The 21,615-nt window shown below is 42.8% G+C and overlaps 1 protein-coding gene across 2 annotated transcripts in view; it reads right to left on the bottom strand.

The window, feature by feature from the left end:
- CCS (copper chaperone for superoxide dismutase) overlaps nucleotides 1–21,615 on the bottom strand; it is a 237,437-nt gene that overhangs the window by 125,213 nt on the left and 90,609 nt on the right. For both annotated transcript variants that reach the window (XM_030219151.1, XM_030219152.1), the window contains exon 3: nucleotides 5,376–5,513. In XM_030219151.1, the coding sequence (XP_030075011.1) occupies nucleotides 5,376–5,513 (138 nt within the window). The remainder of the gene's footprint in view (nucleotides 1–5,375; nucleotides 5,514–21,615) is intronic.

Here is a 21,615-nt window from a genome sequence, read left to right as displayed (position 1 = left end):
TTACTGCAACGGCATCTATGCAGGCTGCAAAGAACAACTAATCAAGAAACTTCAGACTGCACAGAATACAGCAGCGAGAATGATCTTTGAAAAATCTAAATTCGAATCTGCCAAGCCCCTTCGAGAAAAATTACATTGGCTTCCCATCAAGGAACGTATTGCCTTTAAAATTTGCACCTTGATTCATAGGATCATTTATGGTGAAGTCCCTGGATACATGTTAAATCTTATAGATCTACCACCCAGAAATAGTTCCAGTCTTTCCCGATCCTATTTAATTTTACATTATCCAGATTGCAATGGCCTCAAATACAAACCTACCTACGCATCAAGCTTCTCCTTCATAGGAACTCAGCTATGGAATGCATTGCCTAAACTCTTAAAATCAACTCAGAATCGTCTAAACTTTAGGAAATTATTGAAGACCACCCTGTTCAAGAAGGCGTACCATCCAGACGTTACTTAGTTTCTTTCTTATCTGTTCAGCAAAATTTATGGACCCTAATGTTTTCCCATCATCTTTTAATATCTTTGTTGTCCTAGACGATACATTTATGATTAATTTTTTACTATGACATTGTTTAATGATATTATACTGAACTGTAGCCTACCCATGTTATTGTGTAAGCCACATTGAGCCTGCAAGTAGTGGGAAAATGTGGGGTATAAATGTGTTAAATAAATAAATAAAATAAATACACCACACCTCACCAAACTGTTAACAACCTAAACAAAGGAAGAACACTTACATGCGAACAACCACAACAGAAGGGAAAGAAGGGCCCAAACAAACTCACCTCAACAAAGAAACAACAACTAGCAAAAGTCCACTTAACACCAAATACAGATGACCCATTCCAAACAATCCAAGTGGGCTACGTCAACGCCAGATCCGCTGTAAATAAAACAGCAATACTAACAGACTGGATCATGTCAGAAAACCTCGACCTACTCTTTCTCACTGAAACTTGGATCCATGACCAAAAGGATCCTATAATCCTAGACCTGTGCCCTCCAGGACACAAAATCACACACTGGACCAGAAAAGAAAAGAGAGGCGGAGGCATAGCACTAATCTATCGGTCCCACTTTACCACTGAAACCACTGCCGAGTCCATAACACCTCAACATGAAATTGCCTCAATCAGAATCCACAACAAAACCCTACAAGATCATGTGAATTGTGTCTTGTTTTACAGACCTCCAGGTAATTGGAGCGAAGGCCAGACCAACTTCATGGACTTCATTTCAAACACTTGTGTAACCAACTCCAATATACTAGTAATAGGAGACATTAAGCTCCACCAAGAAGACCCAAATTCTACCAACGCACGAGAATGCAAGGAATTCCTCCACTCATGGGATCTTAAATGGCCACACATGCAAGAAAACCATGTCAAAGGACACATGCAAGAAAACCATGTCAAAGGGCACACACAATCTGCCCACAGACCAGAACCTAATAATAACAGAAATTAAATGGACAGAAACACCATGGACCGACTACTACAAACTAAACCTATCCCTAAAATGGCAGAAAAAGGGTTCACACCGTATACAAGGACACACAACCTACAGCACAAGAGGCCAAATAAACTTGGAAACATTCTGGCAACAGATATACAAAAATGAATGGACAGCACAAACGGACTCTATATACTACCTCTCAGAATGGAATAAAAGATGCAGAAGCATACTGGACGAAATAGCACCCTTACGAACAAAAACCTCACGTAGGCATAACTTGATACCATGGTTCAACGAAGAACTGAAAAAAACTAAAAACACAATCCAGGAAACTCGAACGAGCTTGGAAAGAAATAAAAGACAATCCAGGAAACTCGAACGAGCTTGGAAAGAAATAAAAGACAAACACACACTCAACGCATGGAAACAAATACAAAGAAAATACATATACGCAATAAGACAGACCAAAAGGTCATACTATAAAACTAAAAAAGGGCCAGATTATAAAGACACGAAGAAATTATACCAACTCGTGAACAAACTACTAGACATCACCTTGGTCACCACAACCAATATAGACATCCCATCTGCAGACAACCTTGCTAAATACTTCAATCAAAAAATTGCAAACCTACGTAACACGCTACCTCAGGACAACACCAATATCGAAAATTTCATCACTGGCTTGGACCCAACCCTGGTGAATACCAAGCGGACCAAACCTGGTCAAACTTCGCTCTCCTCACCGCGGAAACAGTCACCCAGGCGATTAATAGGTTCTCCAACTCCCACTGTAAATTGGATACCTGCCCCAGCTACCTAATAAAATCCGGCCCCCATCGCTTCATAGCAGACCTTACATCCCACTTAAACTACATGCTTCAAACAAGGTCTCTTCCCTAAGGAAAATGGCAACATCCTACTCACCCCAATACCAAAAGATCCCAAGAAAAAAATCAAACGAAATCACTAACTACTGCCCAGTAGCATCAATCCCACTGGTGGTCAAACTGATGGAAAGCATGGTAACCAAACAACTTACTGATTATATAAACAAATTCACAATATTACATGAATCACAATCAGGATTTCGCCCCCTCCATAGCACTGAAACAGTACTAATTACCCTCCTAGCCAAATTCAAGCAGGAAATAGCAACAGGCAAAAGCATACTTCTCCTCCAATTCGACATGTACAGTGATTTCGACATGGTAAAACCATAAAATACTATTTAGACTCCTAGATTACGTCGGGATTGGCGGACACATACTTAGCTGGATCAAGGGTTTCCTAACCACATATCAAGTGAAATCAAGCTCAAACATATCACCACCGTGGAAAGCAGAATGCGGAGTACCTCAAGGATCACCACTATCACTGATCCTTTTCAACCTAATGATGACCCCACTAGCAAAATCCTTATCCAACCAAGGCCTTAACCCTTTCATCTATGCAGATGATGTCACAATATACATTCCTTACAACGTGATCTGACAGAAATCACCAACGAAATCAAGCTCAGCTTGAATATCATGGACTCATGGGCAAACGCATTTCAACTAAAACTCAACACAGAAAAAACACACTGTCTCATCCTCTCATCCCAATACAATACGAACAAACCCACAAACATAAACACCCCAGATTATACCCTCCCTATCTCAGACAACCTGAAAATTCTCAGTGTTACAATCGACTGTAACCTCACACTAGAGAACCAAGTGAAATCTACAACAAAGAAAATGTTCCACTCAATGTGGAAACTCAAACGCATGAAACCATTCTTCCCGAGGGAAACATTTCGCAACTTGATGCCATCAATGGTACTAAGCCATGTAGACTACTGCAATGGAATTTATGCGGGATCCAAAGATCAAATTATAAAGAAACTTCAGACCACTCAAAACACGGCAGCCAGGCTTATATTTGGAAAAACGTGATTCGAAAGCGCCAAACCCCTCCGAGAAAAACTGCACTGGCTCCCAATCAAAGAACGTATTGTTTTCAAAATCTGCGCCCTGGTTCATAAAATTATATACGGCGAAACCCCAGGATACATGACAGACCTCATAGACCTACCAACCAGAAACACAACAGGATCAACACAAACATACCTAAATCTCCACTACCCAAGCTGCAAAGGACTCAAATACAAATCAACCTATGCATCCAGCTTTTCCTACATAAGCACACAACTATGGAACACATTGCCAAAAGCCGTGAAAACAACTTATGATCAACTAAACTTCCAGAAATCATTAAAAACTAACCTGTTCAAAAAGGCATACCCTAGCGACCCAACTTAAATGCCTGTACCCTGCAACACAATGAAACCAAAGCTTGTAATGGACATATAATAACTCTTCCTCTCTACGATTCTCTTCCACTCTACGATTCCCTAATGTGTCTGTACACACGAACCTTATTCTACCACAACATTACTGTATTTGTTCATACCGGAATTGGCGAACGCCTTTACAGTACTATGTAAGCCACATTGAGCCTGCAAATAGGTGGGAAAATGTGGGATACAAATGTAATAAATAAATAAATCATCTTTTTCTCATCCCTTTACCCTTCTCTGGGAGGTCAGTGGACGAGCAGAAGCTGCATCTGAGACTATGCCATACAGAGCCACCCATTTGCCATCAAAAGGCACTCAGACAGAAGTCACCTTCTTCTCTACCCATACTGGATTTGCAGCTCACACTTAAACAGAAGGCCCATTCTTCTGCACAGTCATGGGCAGTTCAAACTCTATGAACTGGGAGACATTCCTCTGTAAATCTGTCTCCATCTTGCTGATCCTTGATGCCATCCTGGAGGAACAGATGTTCACAAGTAAGGAGCCTCAGGAAAGCTCAAGGATCAAAGTTTCAGACAAATTTGAAAACAGTAACAAAAAGTGCCCTTTGGTGTTACGGTTTTGTGGAGTTTAGCAAATCAATTCTTGACTAAAAATTTAATAAAAGTAAACTGGCTTAGTAAAAACTTGATTTACTGAAAAATCTGAGCTTTCGTGTTTGACACTATAGTAACTCAAAGGTCTGCAGATTTTCCAGTTAAGCTCTTCATTCTGGATAAATGAAAAGGTGTCAGCTAAATCAAAATATAACATGTTTACTGTAGAAACAGAATGGAGTAGAAAGTCTATCACATGTTTGTTCTTCAACAGATCTTAGGTCAAGGTTCAAAGCCTGGTGTTTTGATATTGTATATGCCTTCCTAAGCTTGGTCTATCACTAAGGGCTAGGCCTAAGGCCTCTACTGTCAGTTGGTTCTCACAAGTTAGCCTACTAACTCAGCATCTTGTGTAACAATCATTGCCTTCTCAGGAGCTGAGAACTGACACTTCATAACATTTGTTTGCAGCTGAGTATGTTTTTCATATAAGGTGGATGTAACCTTGATAGTTGCTAAGGGACTGAGGATACAGTGAAGCCTACCAGTATGTTGCATTTGTGGAGAGAGACAGAGAGAGGACACAAGGGTATTGTGTCTCCTGATGGAGAGACTGATAGAATAAAGGAACAATCCATATATAGTAGAAGGCAACCTAATGGTGCTAGTGTATGGGAAATCACATGATTTATGAAAAAAGGAATTTGCAACAGTATATATGTGATGTCCGGGAGGTGTTAGGGGGGCAGTTTGTTTTTCAGGATGTGCGCTGCTGACTGACAACCTGCTCCAAGAGAGAGAACTATTATTTGTATTTTTTGGCTCTGTGACAAGCTAATAAAGGTAATGTAATGGCTGCGCCTAATGGAGTCTAAGTTCTCTTTCTTATCTGTGTTTTCCCTCCTTGGGGGGGCTAAGAGATGGAAATACACATATATCTTGCCTACATGTGCATGCTGTGTAGAGTTGGTACTCACATGAATACCACTGTAGCCATACATACTCACCCACTGCTGTGTTCCCCATCCCCTTCAGCACAGCTCTTCTGCCTGTACTCTCCAGAAGGGTCTGCACCTCCAGTACTGTCAACGTGGTTTCCAGCACCACAGTCTCCGAGGCCAGGTTCACATCACTGACCTGGATCCCTATAAGTGATAGAAGAGAAAGAGTTTCGGCGGTTACTGATGTAGACAACTGAAAGAAACACACTACACGCTGCCCTAACAAGTAGCCATGAAAAGGCAAAAGTGCACAAGCTAAAACTCACTGGCCACTCCCCTCTGCGAAGTCTCTCAACACCTTGAAATTCAGTTCTCACCAAGCACCAGTGCAAGCATGGTGGGATGCTGCTAGAAAGTTCTAAGTTAATTTCGCTAGTCAGCATCTGCACTGGGTTTAACACCTTGAAATTCAGTTTTCACCAAGAACCTCCCTCACTGCAAGGTTTCTCTCTTCTTCTCGACCATCCATCTCTTAGGTAGGCTCCTCCCCCTGCAGCTAGAACCTAAGCACTCCTAATTTGTTCCTATTAACAGAAAAGTTATTGCCTCTCTGTACCCAAGACTTTAGCAATCCATGAAATGATATCAACAAATAAATATATAGTACTGTTATATGCAGTTTACAAGATGCAGACAGGGTCTGAAGATCACAAAGATAGGAGACCTAAATGCCCACACATATGGACAACTTTAAAGTTACTCACCTGTAGCAGGTGTTCTCCGAGGACAAGCAGGCAAAGTATTCTCACATACCCTCCCACCTCCCCTTGGAGTTGTATGCGTAAGCTTTTTCAAAATCACTGAGGAACTCATGTTCACATGTCAGACGGGGAAGCACCAGTGCATTCGCAGTGGGACGCTGCTAGAAATTTCTAAGTTAATTTCACTAGTCAGCATCTGCCCTAGGCTCCTTGGATGACGTAAGCCAGCTGTGAGAATTCTTAGTCTGCTGTCCTCGGAGAACACCTTCTACAGATGAGTAACTTTGCTTAATCAGTTGTCCATATGTGTGGGCATTTAGGGCTCCTTTTGTAATCTACTAACTGTCTGCATCTTGTAAACTGCACATAACGGTAGTATCTGTCATTTGTTTGTAGATGTTACTGCGTAGATTGCTAAAATCTTGGGTACAGAGAGGAAAATAACTTTTCTGTTAATAGGGACAAATTAGGAGTGCTTAGGTTCTAGCTGTAGGGGGAGGATCCTACCTAAGAGATGGATGGGTGGGAAGACGAGAGAAACCTTGTAGTGAGGGAGGGTGCTTGGTGAGAACTGAATTTCAAGGTATTGAGAGGCTTCGCGAGGAGCCCAGTGCAGATGCTGACTAGTGAAATTAACTTAGAACTTTCCAGCAGCATCCCACCGTGCATGCGCTGGTGTTTTCCCGCCCGACATGTGAGCATAGAGTCCTCAGTCATTTTTAAAAGCTAAAGAATACAACTCCAAGAAGAGGTGAAAGGGTATGTGAGAATACTTGGCCTGCTGTCCTTGGAGAACACCTGCTAGAAGTGAGTAACTATACTTTCTCTGAGGACAAGCAGGCCATTGTATTCTCACAGCTGGGAATCCCTAGCTACCAGGCTCACTGAAAACAACAATGCTAGGATAATAGGGACTCAAAACGTCAAGACCTGAAAAGTCAATTTACCTGAACCTACCTGAAACTATTTACATACTAGTTGTGAAGGTGCAGCCTGGAACCAAAGAAAACTAGGCCTAGGGAGGGTGGAGTTGGATTCTAGACACCGAACAAATTCTTCAGGACTGCCTTTCCGACAGAACCAGCTGTCACGTTGGGTATCCTGCTCAAGGCAGTAATGAGATGTGAACATGTGGACAGATTCCAAGTCGGAGCTTAGCAAATCTCCTCTATGGCAGCTGACCTCAAGTGGGCTACCAAAATAGCCATGGCTCTGACATAATAAGCCTTGATATGACCCTCCAGTCAGCCCTGCCTGGGCATAAGATGCAATCTGCTAGTCAATTAGAAATTGTGTGTTGGCCAATGGCTACACCCCATCCTGTTAGGTAAAAAAAAACCAAAAGGCTGGGTGGACTATCTATGGCCTCTAGTCTGCTCCAGATAGAAGGCTAAAGCTCGCTTACAGTCTAAGGTATGCAGGAACTCTGACACTACCTTAGGAAGAACTTAGGGTGTGTGCAGAGAACAACTCTTTTTATTTTTAACTTAATAATTTATGAACTTTCCAAAGCCAAGTAACAAGCAATAAAACAGTGCAACATGGCTCAAAGACAGCATACTCATATCCATAAATACATAAAGGATCCCATTACAGAGCCAGGCAAGTTGTCAAAATACACCCACTACTCTGACCCTGGAAGAACTCCCCCTGAGCGAGATCTATGCAGGTCCAGAGACAAATCCAGAACAAAATGAACCCATCACAGAAAAGGAGAGGAAAAGGTTGAAATCCAGTCCTGACAAGCAGAAACCAAAGTCCATCCAGCTACTCTATTGTGGTGAAACTTAGTGGAAGGTAGGTCAGATATTAGGGCCTGAAGCTCACCAACTCTGCGAGCTGAAGTGACCACCACCAAAAACACAACTTTCCAAGTCAAATACTTCAGATAATGGGAATCAAGAGGCTCAAGAGGAGCTTTCAACAGCTGGGTGAGAACAACATTGAGACCCCATGACACAGTTGGAGGTATGACAGGGAACTTTAACAGACCTCATATGAAGCGAATAACTAGAAGCTATACAGTGATGGTCTTACCTCCTACACAGTGATGATAACCAATAATTGCATTTAGCTGAACCCATACAGAGTTAATTTTCAAACCAGACTCAGAAAGGTGCAGGAGGTATTCAAGCAGTTTTTGTGTAGCGCAGGTTAGGGGATCTAAGGCCTTGCCCTCACACCAAACTTAAGAACATAAGAATAGCCATACTGGGTCAGACGAATGGTCCTCTTTCCAACAGCGTCCAAGCCAGGTCACAAGTACCTGTCAGAAACCCAAATAGTAGTAACATTCCATGCTACCAATCCCAGAGCAAGCAGTAGCTTCCCCATGTCTGTCTCGATAGCAGCCTATGGCCTTTTCCTTCGGGAATTTGTCCAAACCTTTTTAAAACCCAGATACGCTAGCTGCTATCACTACATCCTCCAGCAAAGAATTCCAGAGCTTAACTATTCATTGAGTGAAAAAAATATTTCCTATTTGTTTTAAAAGTATTTCCATGTAACTTCATGGAGTGTCCCCTAGTCTTTGTACTTTTTGAAAGAGTAAAAATAAAAAAAAAATCAATTCACTTTTACTCGTTCCAGTAAAGTCTCTATATATTATACCAGTTATACTAATGAGGCACTCTGATTGAAGCTGGCCCACATTATTTCTGTGTATTCTCAGTTCCCTGTCCTTTTCCTAATTTACATGCTAGACAACTTCCAGCATCTGGAATCATTAATAAGCAAGATTAGACTTGTCAGTTCAGCAAGAAGACTATCTACAGAAAGGCGGTATATCAAGTGTGGAATAAACAAACACAAAAGCATTTGTTCACTTTATATCTTATTTTCCCATTCTAACATTTAACTCCTAATACTCTTTCTGACAGGACTATTTGAAGAACTTGGAGTATTGTGTTCAGTTTTGGAGGCCATATCTAGCTAACGCTGTAAAAAGACTGGAAGCGGTGCAAAGAAAAGCTACGAAAATGGTATGGGATTTACGTTGCAGACAGTACGTGGAGAGACTTGCCGACCTGAACATGGTAAAATTAGTCCTTACCTGATAATTTTCTTACCATTAGTCCCAACAGATCAATCCAGAGACGAGTGGGTTATGTCCCTCAACCAGCAGGTGGAGATAGAGAGAACCTCAGAGGTTTAGTATATGTGGACCTGTGCATCCATCTTACCCTCAGTATTATCGATACCAAAGCAGAAGAAGAATAAAGCCAGTCTCCTGCCCCTATCAGGTCTATTGAAAACGAAGTAGACCCTCTCCTCCACTGCTCTTGCAGGAGGCAAATACCCAAAACGGTATATGGCAGCATGATGCTGCGTTCACATTCTTTTTTTTTTTCCAAGAAACCTAAAGAAACTTGAGCAATCAAATAGACAGTCCTTACAACCAAGGGCGGGCCTCTGGATTGATCTGTTGGGACTAATGGAAAGAAAATTATTAGGTAATGACTAATTTTACCTTCCATAGCATCCCACAGATCAATCCAGAGACGAGTGGGATGTACCAAAGCAGTCCCAAAGTAGGGTAGGACCACCACGATCGAACACACTCAAACAGGTAGTGCCGTTGAAAGAACCCAAAAAGAAAATAAACTGCAATAGAAGAGGATGAAGCCTGAGAGAACTCTCCATCCCAAGAGGGAGAAGAAATGCTCTCCGGACCAGCAGAAACAAGAATCCCGGAGTCGCAACAATGGAGCCCGGACCAACCGCCAGAAGACTACTCTGCAACCATTTAAGGAGTGCCTCCACTTGATGGCCCAATGAGAAAGGCTGACATCAACAGATGAAAACCAGGCTGACTCCCTAGAATATACAAACCGAGTCCCCAAACTGGGGAAGGAAAATCAATATACGGGGTGGAAAACGTCAGACTAACTTGCAAAGAAACCATTCCCGGCAACTCAGAGCCAGCTCCCAAGGACTCCCAAGATGCGATAGAGCCAGGCTCCACGCACATTAACTGAGAAGGCCTATAGTCCTGGCAAACCCCCAGAGGCTAGAGCTGTTATGTGGACCAGCCAGAGAAACCATAGGTTCCAAGCCGAAGATTCCTAATTAATCCCCCGAGCCAACAAAGCGAGAAAAACCACACCAGAGAGGAGGGCTAACAGCAGAGCCCACAAGGAGACGAAGGCCCCTTCTCAAACGGCTAGTGGTAAGAAGCCGCCTTGTTGCCATGTGAGAATGTTCACCCTCTAGAAACCGGACCAGATCCGACAGTCAAACCAAAGGACCGAGTGGTAGTCCAAGTTCCCTAACAGGGAAGAGTTCAGTCTCAAGGACAGCCATCAATCTCAGAAATGAGCCAAAATGGAAGAAGGCAAATTCCCACAATCCTGCTCCACAAATCAAGGCCACCAGGACCAGCCAAATAGGAAAGCTGAGAGAGGCTGGAGCCACTGAGTCGGCTGAAATCTAGGCCCCTAGCATCGGAGACAGGAAATGGGAGTGGCCCAACCCCAGAGAAGGAACCAGAGCTGAGTTCCGGAACAAAACTCGACTCGACCTTCAACATGGATCAAGAAAGACCCGAATATTGGTAGACCCAGTACAGCTACTCCCTTTTTCCTTAAGCTCTTATGGAACCGGCTGCACACAGAAGCTACCGAGCTTGCTAAGCACGAGAGCTATATGGAGCAGAGACAATGGTGCGAGCGCCATCGAGCACCACAGATAGTGATGTTTCGGAGCTAGGGAGACTTCTGCCACGCAAGCCACAAAACACTCCATATAGAAACTGCACCCTGAGACTAAGGCACATTGGAATCCAGCCCTCACCAAAACGACGGTGATGTGAGCCTCTAAGACCCCAACGAACTGCAATTGCCGGTACAGGAATGCAGGAGTGCATCTCTGAAGAAGAGAGACTCAAGGAGTATCCAGACCCGCCAGACCAGAGTCCACCAGAAGTTGGCCCTCACAGATCCACAGGTGCGGACACAATCTAGAAAATGAAGAAGCTGCGCTAAGCAGTAGAAAGCTAGTTGTGAAGACAGCAGGCCGGATTCCAGATTACCAGAAGCAACCAATGAGCAAAGGAGTGCCCACAAAGGGGAACACATCTATGTGCCAGAAGAATTGGACCGCTTCTCTTCTCAATCTACACCTCCTCCCTAGGCTCACTGATCTCATGTCATGGATTGCCAGAGCCTCCGATTTATCTAGATTGAGTTTAAATCCTGAGTAGTCTCCAAACTCCTCAAATACTTCCAAAAGATCCTCAAGTGACGTTCAAGGATTAGTAAGAGTCATTAACAGATCATCGGCAAATGCCGCAATTTAAAATTCCATCTTTCCAATCGATATTCCTCTAATAGTCCGACTAGAAATTATATCTCGGATTAAAGGATCTAAATAAAGTGGAAAGAGTAGCGGGGATAGTGGGCACCCCTGTCTGGTCCCCCGATTAATCTCAAAACTCTCAGACCACGTTCCATTTACCAGGACCCGTGCTTGAGGTGAGGAATACACGGCTTGAATTGCTTGCACGAACCAGCCACTGAATCCATATTTATCTAAAACAGTGAATAAGAAAGGCCATTCTACATGATCAAACGCCTTTTCGGCGTCAAAGCTGATCAATAATGCCTGTTCCAAAGATCCCCTTAGTTTCCCCAATGACATCAATACGCTACACAAGTTTTTAGTAACAGAACGTCCATGAACGAAGCCCACTTGTGCTTCATGAACAAGGTGTAGCAATACCCTGCTTAATCTATTAGCCAATATTTTTGCGATCAATTTTACCTCAAAATTTAGTAGGGAAATAGGTTGGTAAGAAGATAACAGCATTCCGTCTCTCTTCGGTTTTGGTAACACTACTATCTGGGCTAAATTAAGGCATTCCGGTAACCCACCCTTCGCCACCCATTCACTAAACACCTTAGTCAACGTGGGAACGATATGATCTCCCATCAATTTATAAAATTCAGTTTTAAACCCATCTGGCCCCAGTGTCTTCCCCGATTTGCTAATTGCCCAGGTAACTTCATCACAACTTATAAAGTCGTTCAAATATTGAATTTCTGCTTGTGTTAACAAGAGGGTCACTATATTCTGCAGATACATATCACTCTGCAGGCCCTGGCTTTCCCTTGCACTATATAGTTGTTGAAAATAATCATGAAAGGCATCCCTTATTTCCCGATCCGTGTGTAATAACCTCCCATCCTTATTTTTAATAGCCACTATGTGCCTGGAAACATATTGCGGGGCTATCAATTTAGCTAGAAGTTTACCCCCTTTACTGCCATCTTTATACAGTTGGAATCGATAGTACACCTGTGATTTTACTGCCCTCTCATATAACAGGGAGTTCACCGCTGTTTGAATGGACATCAGCTCCTTTCGCACTCCAGGGTTCAGGGTCTTGCCATATTGTTTTTTCAAACTGGTTAGTTGCCTTTCCAAACGCAATAGTTCTCGATCACTTTTTTTTTATAATGACTTACATAACTAACAATCTCCCCTCTTATGACGGCCTTTGCTGCTTCCCAGAATATCGACGAATCTTCTACTGACCCTTCATTGAAATGTCTGTATTCTTCCCATTTAGCTATGAGGAATTCCCGAAATCTATAATCTTTGTAAAGATAACTGGGAAATGTCCAACCCCCACCTTCTTGTTTATTATTATCTCCCACCTGCCAGGTCATCCAAACTGCTGCGTGGTCTGAGGTCACACAAGGGTCAATAACAGCTTCATTAATGTATGTAAAGATCGTACGTGAGATCAGCAAGTAATCAATCCTTGAATGAGTTTGGTGGGCTCTTGACTGGTGAGTATATTCCCTTTCTGTCGGATGTAATGTACGCCAAACATCTATATATAAGGTCTAATGTAGCACACATGTCTGGTAGTCCTCTGGTACTGTGTTCCCCCTTTTACAGAGGGGGATGGGATCTATCAACCTGCGGGTCCCATGTCATATTAAAATCACCTCCCAACATCACAGGGAGTGCCTCCATTTTGGTGAGAGTCAGGAGTACTCGTTTGTAAAATTTAAGGTCTAATGTGTTTGGGGCATATATACTACCTAATATTATCTGTCGCCTAGCAATTGTAACATTACAGAAAACAAATCGACCTCCCGGGTCTTTGTTCAGATTATGAATTTGTGACGCCACTCCTTTCCTAATAAGAATGGCCACTCCCCCTTTGTTGCCCACTGCAGATGAAGCTATACATTCTCCCACCCATCTAACCAACTCTGTGTGTTCCAGATCATTGAGATGTGTCTCTTCTAAAAGAGCCACATCTGCTCCCATTCTCTGAAGATATTGCAAGATTTTTGATCTTTTAATAGGTGAATGTATGCCGCCCACGTTCCCCGTAACTATTTTAATCATCCCTCATTTTAGAAGCAGTCAATATCAGCCATTGATAATTCTTGTTAACTGAGAGCAGCCATCCCAGCCTTTGGCTCCTCCCCTTTTTACACATCATCCTCTGTGTTTGCCAAAATACAGAATACAACAATATGGTACACCAATCACTTTCAACCCCATCATCAGCACACATTCCGCTTCCTACAGCATCCCTCTTTTGTTGTCCCTCCCCCTTCTTAGCCCCCCTCCTGAAACCCTCCCCCTTCATATCCCCCCTTCCTCCCCTCCTTTCCCTCTGTTCCCTCCCAACATGTGCTTCCCTATAGGAAACCATCACTTTTTGACGCTTGCCCACCTGGTTCTTCTGTCTTACAGCCCTAAGTTCCCACTCACTCCCCGTTATCCCCTTATCACCCCATTTTGTCAAGTAACATTTTCCTTATCCCTTTTCATTCTTCAAGTCCTTCTATTACTTTCTCCACCATATCATAACATTTAAAATACACCGTGAAATCCCCATCAACACCCACGTTGCTCCAAAAACAAAGATCTTAACATTGTCCATATCTTAACTAGAGATCATCATTAACGTCTAACATTTCTTCAATCATCTTATTAAGCTCTCTTGCAGATCCTAAACTTGGTTTTCACAGCTCACAGTCCGTGTTGCTAGAAGATTATAATATTAAGTATTTAGATTAATTCCATCAGTTCTTTTGTAAATCTTTGCTGGTTCATGCAGGTACTGGTGTCTGCTGATGTAGTTGGCTCCAGTTGCTCCAGTTTTTCCACAAAATCTTTCTCTTCTTTTTCTGACATAAAGGATCTCATTTTACCATTATGTGTTATTTTCAAAGTAGCAAGATACTGCAAGGTAAAACGGACTTTCAAATCAAAGAGCCTTGAACACACTGGTGAAAAAGCTCTCCTCTTCGCTGCTATTCCCGACAAATTTCTTTCTTTCCAAGAGCCATTTTCCATAACCTGGTACAGTCAATGGTGCTAAGTCACCTGGACTACTGCAACGCACTATACGCGGGCTGCAAAGAACAGACTGTTAAGAAACTTCAAACAGCCCAGAATACCGCAGCCAGACTCATATTTGGCAAAAAAAAATATGAAAGTGCGAAACCCCTAAGAGAAAGACTTCACTGGCTCCCATTCAATCGCGTTCAAGATTTGCATGATTGTTCACAAAATCATCCACGGAGATGCCCCAAGCTACATGCTAGACCTTGTGGACTTTCCCCCCAGAAATGCTAAACAATCAGACCGCAAACCACTTAATCTGCACTTTCCCAACTGCAAAGGATTAAAATACAAGCTATCACATGCGACTAGCTTCTCCTACATCAGCACACAGCTATGGAATGCACTACCAACTGACTTGAAACTGATTAATGAATTAACTAACTTTCGTAAATCACTGAAAACCTCTCTCTTCAACAAGGCCTACAATGGGAATCCATAGCTTATTATAACACTTCACCACTTCACCCTATTCTGATAGTCATCTTTCTATAACTCTGTTCATCTCTTTTTCCCTCACCCAAGATCTTGTTGTAACACCAATTGTATCTGTCACCTGGAATGGCGATGCCATAACAGGTTTCTGTAAGCCACATTGAGCCTGCAAATAGGTGGGAAAATGTGGGATACAAATGCAATAAATAATAATAATAATAATCTTGAAAGCAGAGAACCTTTTTGTTCTCATAAGTCAGAGAGTTAGTTGACCGCGCTGCTTGTAGTATATACTGCTTATGCATAAAGTTTAACACTCTGCATATTACCACTCGCGGTTTAGTGCTTTCCATCTGACGCACTCCCAACCAATGGGCTCGTTCTATTCTTAGAGGACCAAGAGCTGCTGGAAATTCAATGTTGTCAGCCATTGCTCAAGAAATCTCTCCAACTGTCTTCCACCCAGGGCTTCAGGTAGACCCACCAGGCGGATATTGTTCCGCCTAGAGCGGTTCTCCAGATCTTCAATTTTGGACTCCAGGTCAGACAGTTTTTTCTGTAAGTCCTGCTGAGTGCCCTCTACTCCCGCCATTCGTACTTCCACTTCGCTAGCTTTGGTTTGGAACGCCACACATTCTTTGGTCAAGTCCTCCAGCTTAGCGTTTAATTGCACCAACTTATCAAGTTTCTGGTCCAGCAGAGCAAGACGCCGATCTAACAATTCTTCCATCACCACTGTCAGTTCTGACGTGATCTCAGCCACCCATGCGGATGATATCGAGGGGCCCGTATCGGGAGAAGACGTCGCCATTTTGTATTCTGTCGTCTTTCCCCTCTGCTTTTCTTTCTGGACTGATTTCGCTGCCATGACCGGTTTACCGACCTTTCTAATCTGCCAGGTGCCCTCTCTTAGGCTTTCTCTGTCGGCTATCACAATTATGGGGAGATCGATTCACTTGCAGATGCGATGACGAGCAGGTAGGCTACAGAGAGAAGAACACCCACGACCTCTCTCCACCATAGCGTCATGTGACCCTCCGCACTCATCATTTTAAAAATGCCTCACTCCCTCCAAGCATACATGCTCCATATTATATATACCTGCTCAAAATCAAACATAAACCAGCACTGTCTTTTGACACCTGAGCTTGGAGGAGTACCGGATGGCAGAGATTTGCTCCCTTTCAGAAAGCACTCCCATGCTGACAGAACCTGGGAAGGAAAAGAAAACCTGATAGGGCACCAAGCTACAGCTGAAAAAAACCCTAAAGGGATGAGAACAAATAGAGAGCTCCACACTTACGGTTTCCTTACGACTGAGCAAGTATCCCCTGGTAGAACATCCCAGAGAACTGTGTTTCCATCCTGCAGACCTCTTTTTTTCTTTTTTAAGAGGCAGGAGAGATAGAGAACAAAGGTCTGCTGCAAGGGAAGTATGCAGGGCTGGAGGGGGGAGAGGGGAAGGGACCTGGCACCACCAGGTGTACCCCCAACATGGCTGAGCCAAGATCCCATGCTCAACTAAACCTGAGGGAACAGGCTAGGAGCAAGGCCCATCCAAAGAGCTGCACAGAATATGTCTAACCACCTGCTGAGATAGAGAGAATACTGAGGGTAAGATGGATGCACAGGTCCACATATACTAAACCTCTGAGGTTCTCTCTATCTCCACCTGCTGGTTGAGGGATATAACCCACTCGTCTCTGGATTGATCTGTGGGACGCTATGGAAGTATACTTTGGAGAAAAGGAGAAACAGGGGTGCCATGATACAGACGTTCAAATATTTGAACGGTATTAATTTATTATTTATTTATTTATTATTTATGTGTTGCATTTGTATCCCACATTTTCCCACCTCTTTGCAGGCTCAATGTGGCTTACAATACATCATGAATAGTGGAAATGAGAAGAGAATAGGCAATTGGTATTACAGAAAGATTTTGGGTTACATGATAATGATAAAGCATAATAGTGAAATAAGAAAACATTTTAAGATAATTCTGGGTACATGTGGGGGATTTCATATGTGATGATCTTAGTGATATGTCTTGTTGAAGAAATGAGTCTTCAGTAGTTTGCGGAAGCTGGTTAGTTCGTAGATCGTTTTTAGGTTGCGCGGTAGCGCGTTCTAGAATTGTGTGCTCAAATAGGAAAAGGTTGATGCATGCATTAGTTTATATTTTAGACCTCTACAGTTGGGGAAATGAAGATTAAGGAATGTGCGAGATGATTTTTTTATAATTCCTGGTTGGTAGGTCTATCAGGTCTGACATGTAGGCTGGGGCATCACCATGGATGATTTTGTGAACTAGGGTGCACACCTTGAACGCGATGCGTTCTTTGACTGGGAGCCAGTGTAGTTTCTCTCGTAGGGGTTTAGCACTTTCATATTTTGATTTCCCGAATATGAGTCTAGCTACAGTGTTCTGGGCTGTCTGGAGTTTTTTGAGTATTTGCTCTTTGCAGCCAGTGTAAAGTGCATTACAATAATCTAGATGACTGAGTACCAATGATTGAACCAAATTACGGAAGACGGTCCTTGGGAAGAATGGTCTTACTCTTTTTAATTTCCACATTGAGTGGAACATCTTTTTGGTTGTGTTTTTCGCGTGATTTTCTAGTGTTAGGTGCCGATCAATGGTAACTCCAAGAATTTTTAGGGTGTCCAAGATTGGTAGGTTCAGTTTTGGTGTATTGATGGTGGTAAATTTGTTCGAGTTTTGTTGAGAGGTGAGTATCAGACATTGGGTTTTTTCTGCATTAAGTTTCAGCTGGAATGCATCTGCCCATGAATGCATGATATGTAGACTTTGGTTGATGTCGTTTGAAATTTCCTTTAAGTCTTGTTTAAATGGGATGTAATCGTTACGTCATCAGCGTATATGTATGGGTTAAGGTTTTTGTTTGATAGTAGTTTGGCCAAGGGTATCATCATTAGGTTGAATAAGGTTGATGAAAGGGGGGATCCCTGTGGAACTCCGTATTCAGGTGTCCATGTGGCTGATGTAATTGAATTTGATGTCACTTGCTATGAGCATGTGATTAGGAACCCCTTGAACCAATTGAGAACGTTACCTCTGATTCCGAAGTATTCGAGGATGTGCAGTAGAATTCCATGATCAACCATGTCAAAGGCGCTAGACATGTCGAATTGTAGAAGTAGTATGTTCTTGCCGGTTGCAATCATTTGTTTGAAATTAGTCATGAGCGTAACTAGTACTGTTTCAGTACTGTGGTTAGAACGAAATCCTGACTGGGAGTCGTGTAGTATTGAGAACTTGTTTAGATAATTAGTGAGTTGTTTGGTCACCATCCCTTCTGTTATTTTGGTTATTAAGGGAATGGATACCACTGGTCTACAGTTGGTTAGTTCACTAGCATTTTTCTTTGCATCTTTGGGTATGGGGGTGCGTAGGATGTTTCCTTTCTCCTTCGGGAAGAGTCCATTTTGTAACATAAAGTTCACGTGTTTCGTTAGGTCTGTTATAAATTGTTGAGGGACTGATGTCATAAGTTTGTTTGGGCATATGTCTAGTTTGCAGTGAGATTTGGCGAATCTTTTAAGCGTTTGGGAGATGAGATCTTCCAATAGTATCTCGAATTCGGTCCAAAGTTCTATCTGCAGGGTAAACTCCAGGATCTGGGTCTAGGCAGTCTAGGAGTACATCGTATTCAATGGGGCTGACAGGTATTTTAAGTCGCAGTTGTTCGATTTTCTCTTTGAAGTATTTCGCGAGGTTGTCGGCTCCTGGTGTGTCTTTACTGTTGTTTGTGACTGGTGTGGTGTCTAGTAGTTTATTCACGAGTTGGAAGAGTTTGTGTGTGTCCTTGTAGTTTGGTCCAATTTCAGTTTTGTAATATAGTCTTTTGGTTTGTCTTATAGTATATTTATATTTTCTTCTAAGTTGTTTCCAAGCGTTAAGTGTGGGTTTGTCTTTCTTTTTATTCCACGCGCGTTCTAATCTTCTAACTTGTGTTTTGAGTTTTTTTCAGTTCTTCGTTGAACCATGGTATTGAGTTCTTTCTGTGTGAGGTTCTGGTTTGAATTGGGGCAATATTGTCTAATATTGATTTGCATCTATTGTCCCATTCTAAGAGGAATTGGATTGTGTCTGCTTTTATTGTCCATCCGTTGTGGTAGATCTGTTGCCAGAATGTTACCAGGTCTATTTTTCCTCTTGTGGTGTAGGTTTTCCGTCTTTGTTTGTTAAGTGAGTCTTTCGTTCTCCATTGGAGGGAGATGTATGCTTTGTAGTGGTCTGACCACGGTGTAGGTGTCCATTTTGTATCTGTTAGTATAAGGTTTGAGTCGTGATCGAATTTGTATGTGATAATGTCTAACGTGTGTCCTTTTATGTGGGTTGGTTGCGTGTTTGGTCCGTGAAGATCCCATAGTTGCAGGAACTCTTTGCATTCTTGGGTGCTTGTTGTGGTGAGATCTTCAAGGTGTAGGTTAATATCTCCTATTACGAAGAGGTTTGAGGTAGAGACACAAGTGTTCGAAATAAAGTCCATGAAGTGTGTTTGGGAATCTTGCCAGTTGCCTGGTGATCTGTAAAGTATAACTGCGTTGAGGTGGTCCTGCAGATATGGGTGATTGATTCTTATCGAGGCAATTTCGAGTTGTGGCAGAATGGATTCAGCTGTGGTTGTGATGGTGAATTCTGATTTATATATTATGGCTATTCCTCCTCCTCTTTTTCCGTTTCTTGTCCAGTGGGTAATTTTGTATCCTGGTGGACATAAGTCTATGATTATTGGGTCTTTAAGGTCATGAATCCAGGTTTCAGTGATGAATAGGAGGTCAAGATTATCTGTGGTAATCCAATCTGTTATGATCTCTGTTTTATTTACTACTGATCTGGCGTTTACATATCCCATTTGGATTTGTCGGTAAGGTTCATTTTGGGACATGGTTGTGTTAATTTTTATTATTTGTCTGTTTTCTTGGTTTCTGGTTCTGGTGTGTCCTTTCTTCCCTTTCTGTTGGTTATTGCCAGATGTGTTTGTTTTTCCTTTTAGTTGGTTGTTGTTCTTTTGGACTAGTGAGTTGTAATTGGGTTGTCTGTGAGGTTTATATGCTGTTGGTAGGTTGTTATTTATGTTGGGAGTGGTCCATGAGTAGTGGATTACTACTACTAATTAACATTTCTAGAGCGCTACTAGGGTTACGCAGCGCTGTACAAATTGACAAAGAAGGACGGTCCCTGCTCAAAGGAGCTTACAATCTAAAGGACGAAATGTCAAGTTGGGGCAGTCTAGATTTCCTGAGTAGAGGTGTAGTGGTTAGGTGCCGAAGGCGACATTGAACAGGTGGGCTTTGAGCTATGATTTGAAGATGGGCAGGGAGGGGGCCTGGCGTATGGGTTCAGGGAGTTTCTTCCACGCATGGGGTGAGGCGAGGCAGAAAGGGCGGAGCCTGGAGTTGGCAGTGGTGGAGAAGGGTTCTGAAAGGAGGGATTTGTCTTGAGAGCGGAGGTTACGGGTAGGAGCGTAAGGGGAGATGATTAGGGGGATTAGAGGGATGAAGTAGATCATCATGAGCAGTTTGTTGATATTCATGTTGGCTGTATTTGGTAGTGGTTGGTAGTTGGCGTTAGTGAATGAATTTTTGTGTGAGCCTCAAGCAGTTTCAACACTAAGCATATATAGGTACATATAGGCATATATTAGCAGTTTGCGTGAACATCAAGCAGTATCAATATTAAGCATGTATAAGCATATATAAGTATATATTAATCAGCCTTGTATGAACATCAAGCAGTATCAATTTTAAGCATGTCTGAGCAGTTTTGCGTGAACACCAAGCAGTGTCAATATTAAGCATGTATAAGCGTATTGAACATAAATAAGCATATCTCAATCAGTCTTGTATGAACATCAAGAAATATCAATTTTAAGCATATCTAAGTATATATAAGCCTATATTAAGCAATTTTGTGTGAGTTTCAGCAGTAAGCATTACGCCTGTATTACGCTCTTTTGTGTGAGTGTCAAGCCGTATGAGTGTTAATTAGTGTCAGCATCAACAGCATGGGCAGCTAAGCACTGGTAAGTAGTATTAAGCAGTATCAGATGATTTTAAGCAGTGTGCACAATCTAAGCACTAAACAGATGTGGTATTAAGCAGTTTCAGATGTGTGTGAGACACTGTATTACTGTGTGAGAGAGTTTCTTAGAGAGAGTATATACCTGCTGGTAAATACCTGCAGCTTGCCTCATTTAGTCCTACAGACAGCAGCAGGAGCTATACATAGGTTGTATAGAGTGGAATCCTGCTCTGAGAGTTTTTTTTTCTTTTTCAGGAGGCCTCTCTGCTCGGCGATGGGGCCTTTCATCGGATGCTTTGGGCGCCGCCACATGGGTATGTCGCGTCCACGTGGTCAGGGGGTCGGTTGGTGGATTTGGAGCGGCTTGGATGAGTGGTGTTGGTCAATATCTCCGGGTTGGAGCGACAGTGTGGGGGGAGCAGTTGCTTACCGGTCTGCAGTTGGTCGCAGCAGCTTCTCTGCTCTCCTCATGGCTCCGCTGCTGGGCTCACCATCAGAGGCTATCTCAGCGGTGCGTCTGTCGTTGCGTGCCTTCCAGGCAGCCTGCGCCCATGGGCGGATCGCGGGTCGGAGATTCTGAGTTCCTCTGGGGCAACACGCGTTTGGAGGGTCTTTCAGCGGGTGATTCCACCCCCGCCAACACCATGTTGCTTCTCAGGATCAGCATTGGGGGGCTCTCGAATGGCGG

This window comes from Microcaecilia unicolor, chromosome 11 (genome assembly GCF_901765095.1).
Source record: "Microcaecilia unicolor chromosome 11, aMicUni1.1, whole genome shotgun sequence".
Lineage (NCBI taxonomy): Eukaryota > Metazoa > Chordata > Amphibia > Gymnophiona > Siphonopidae > Microcaecilia > Microcaecilia unicolor.
Note: the sequence above shows the minus strand (reverse complement) of the source record. Positions and strands in the feature narration are given on the sequence as shown.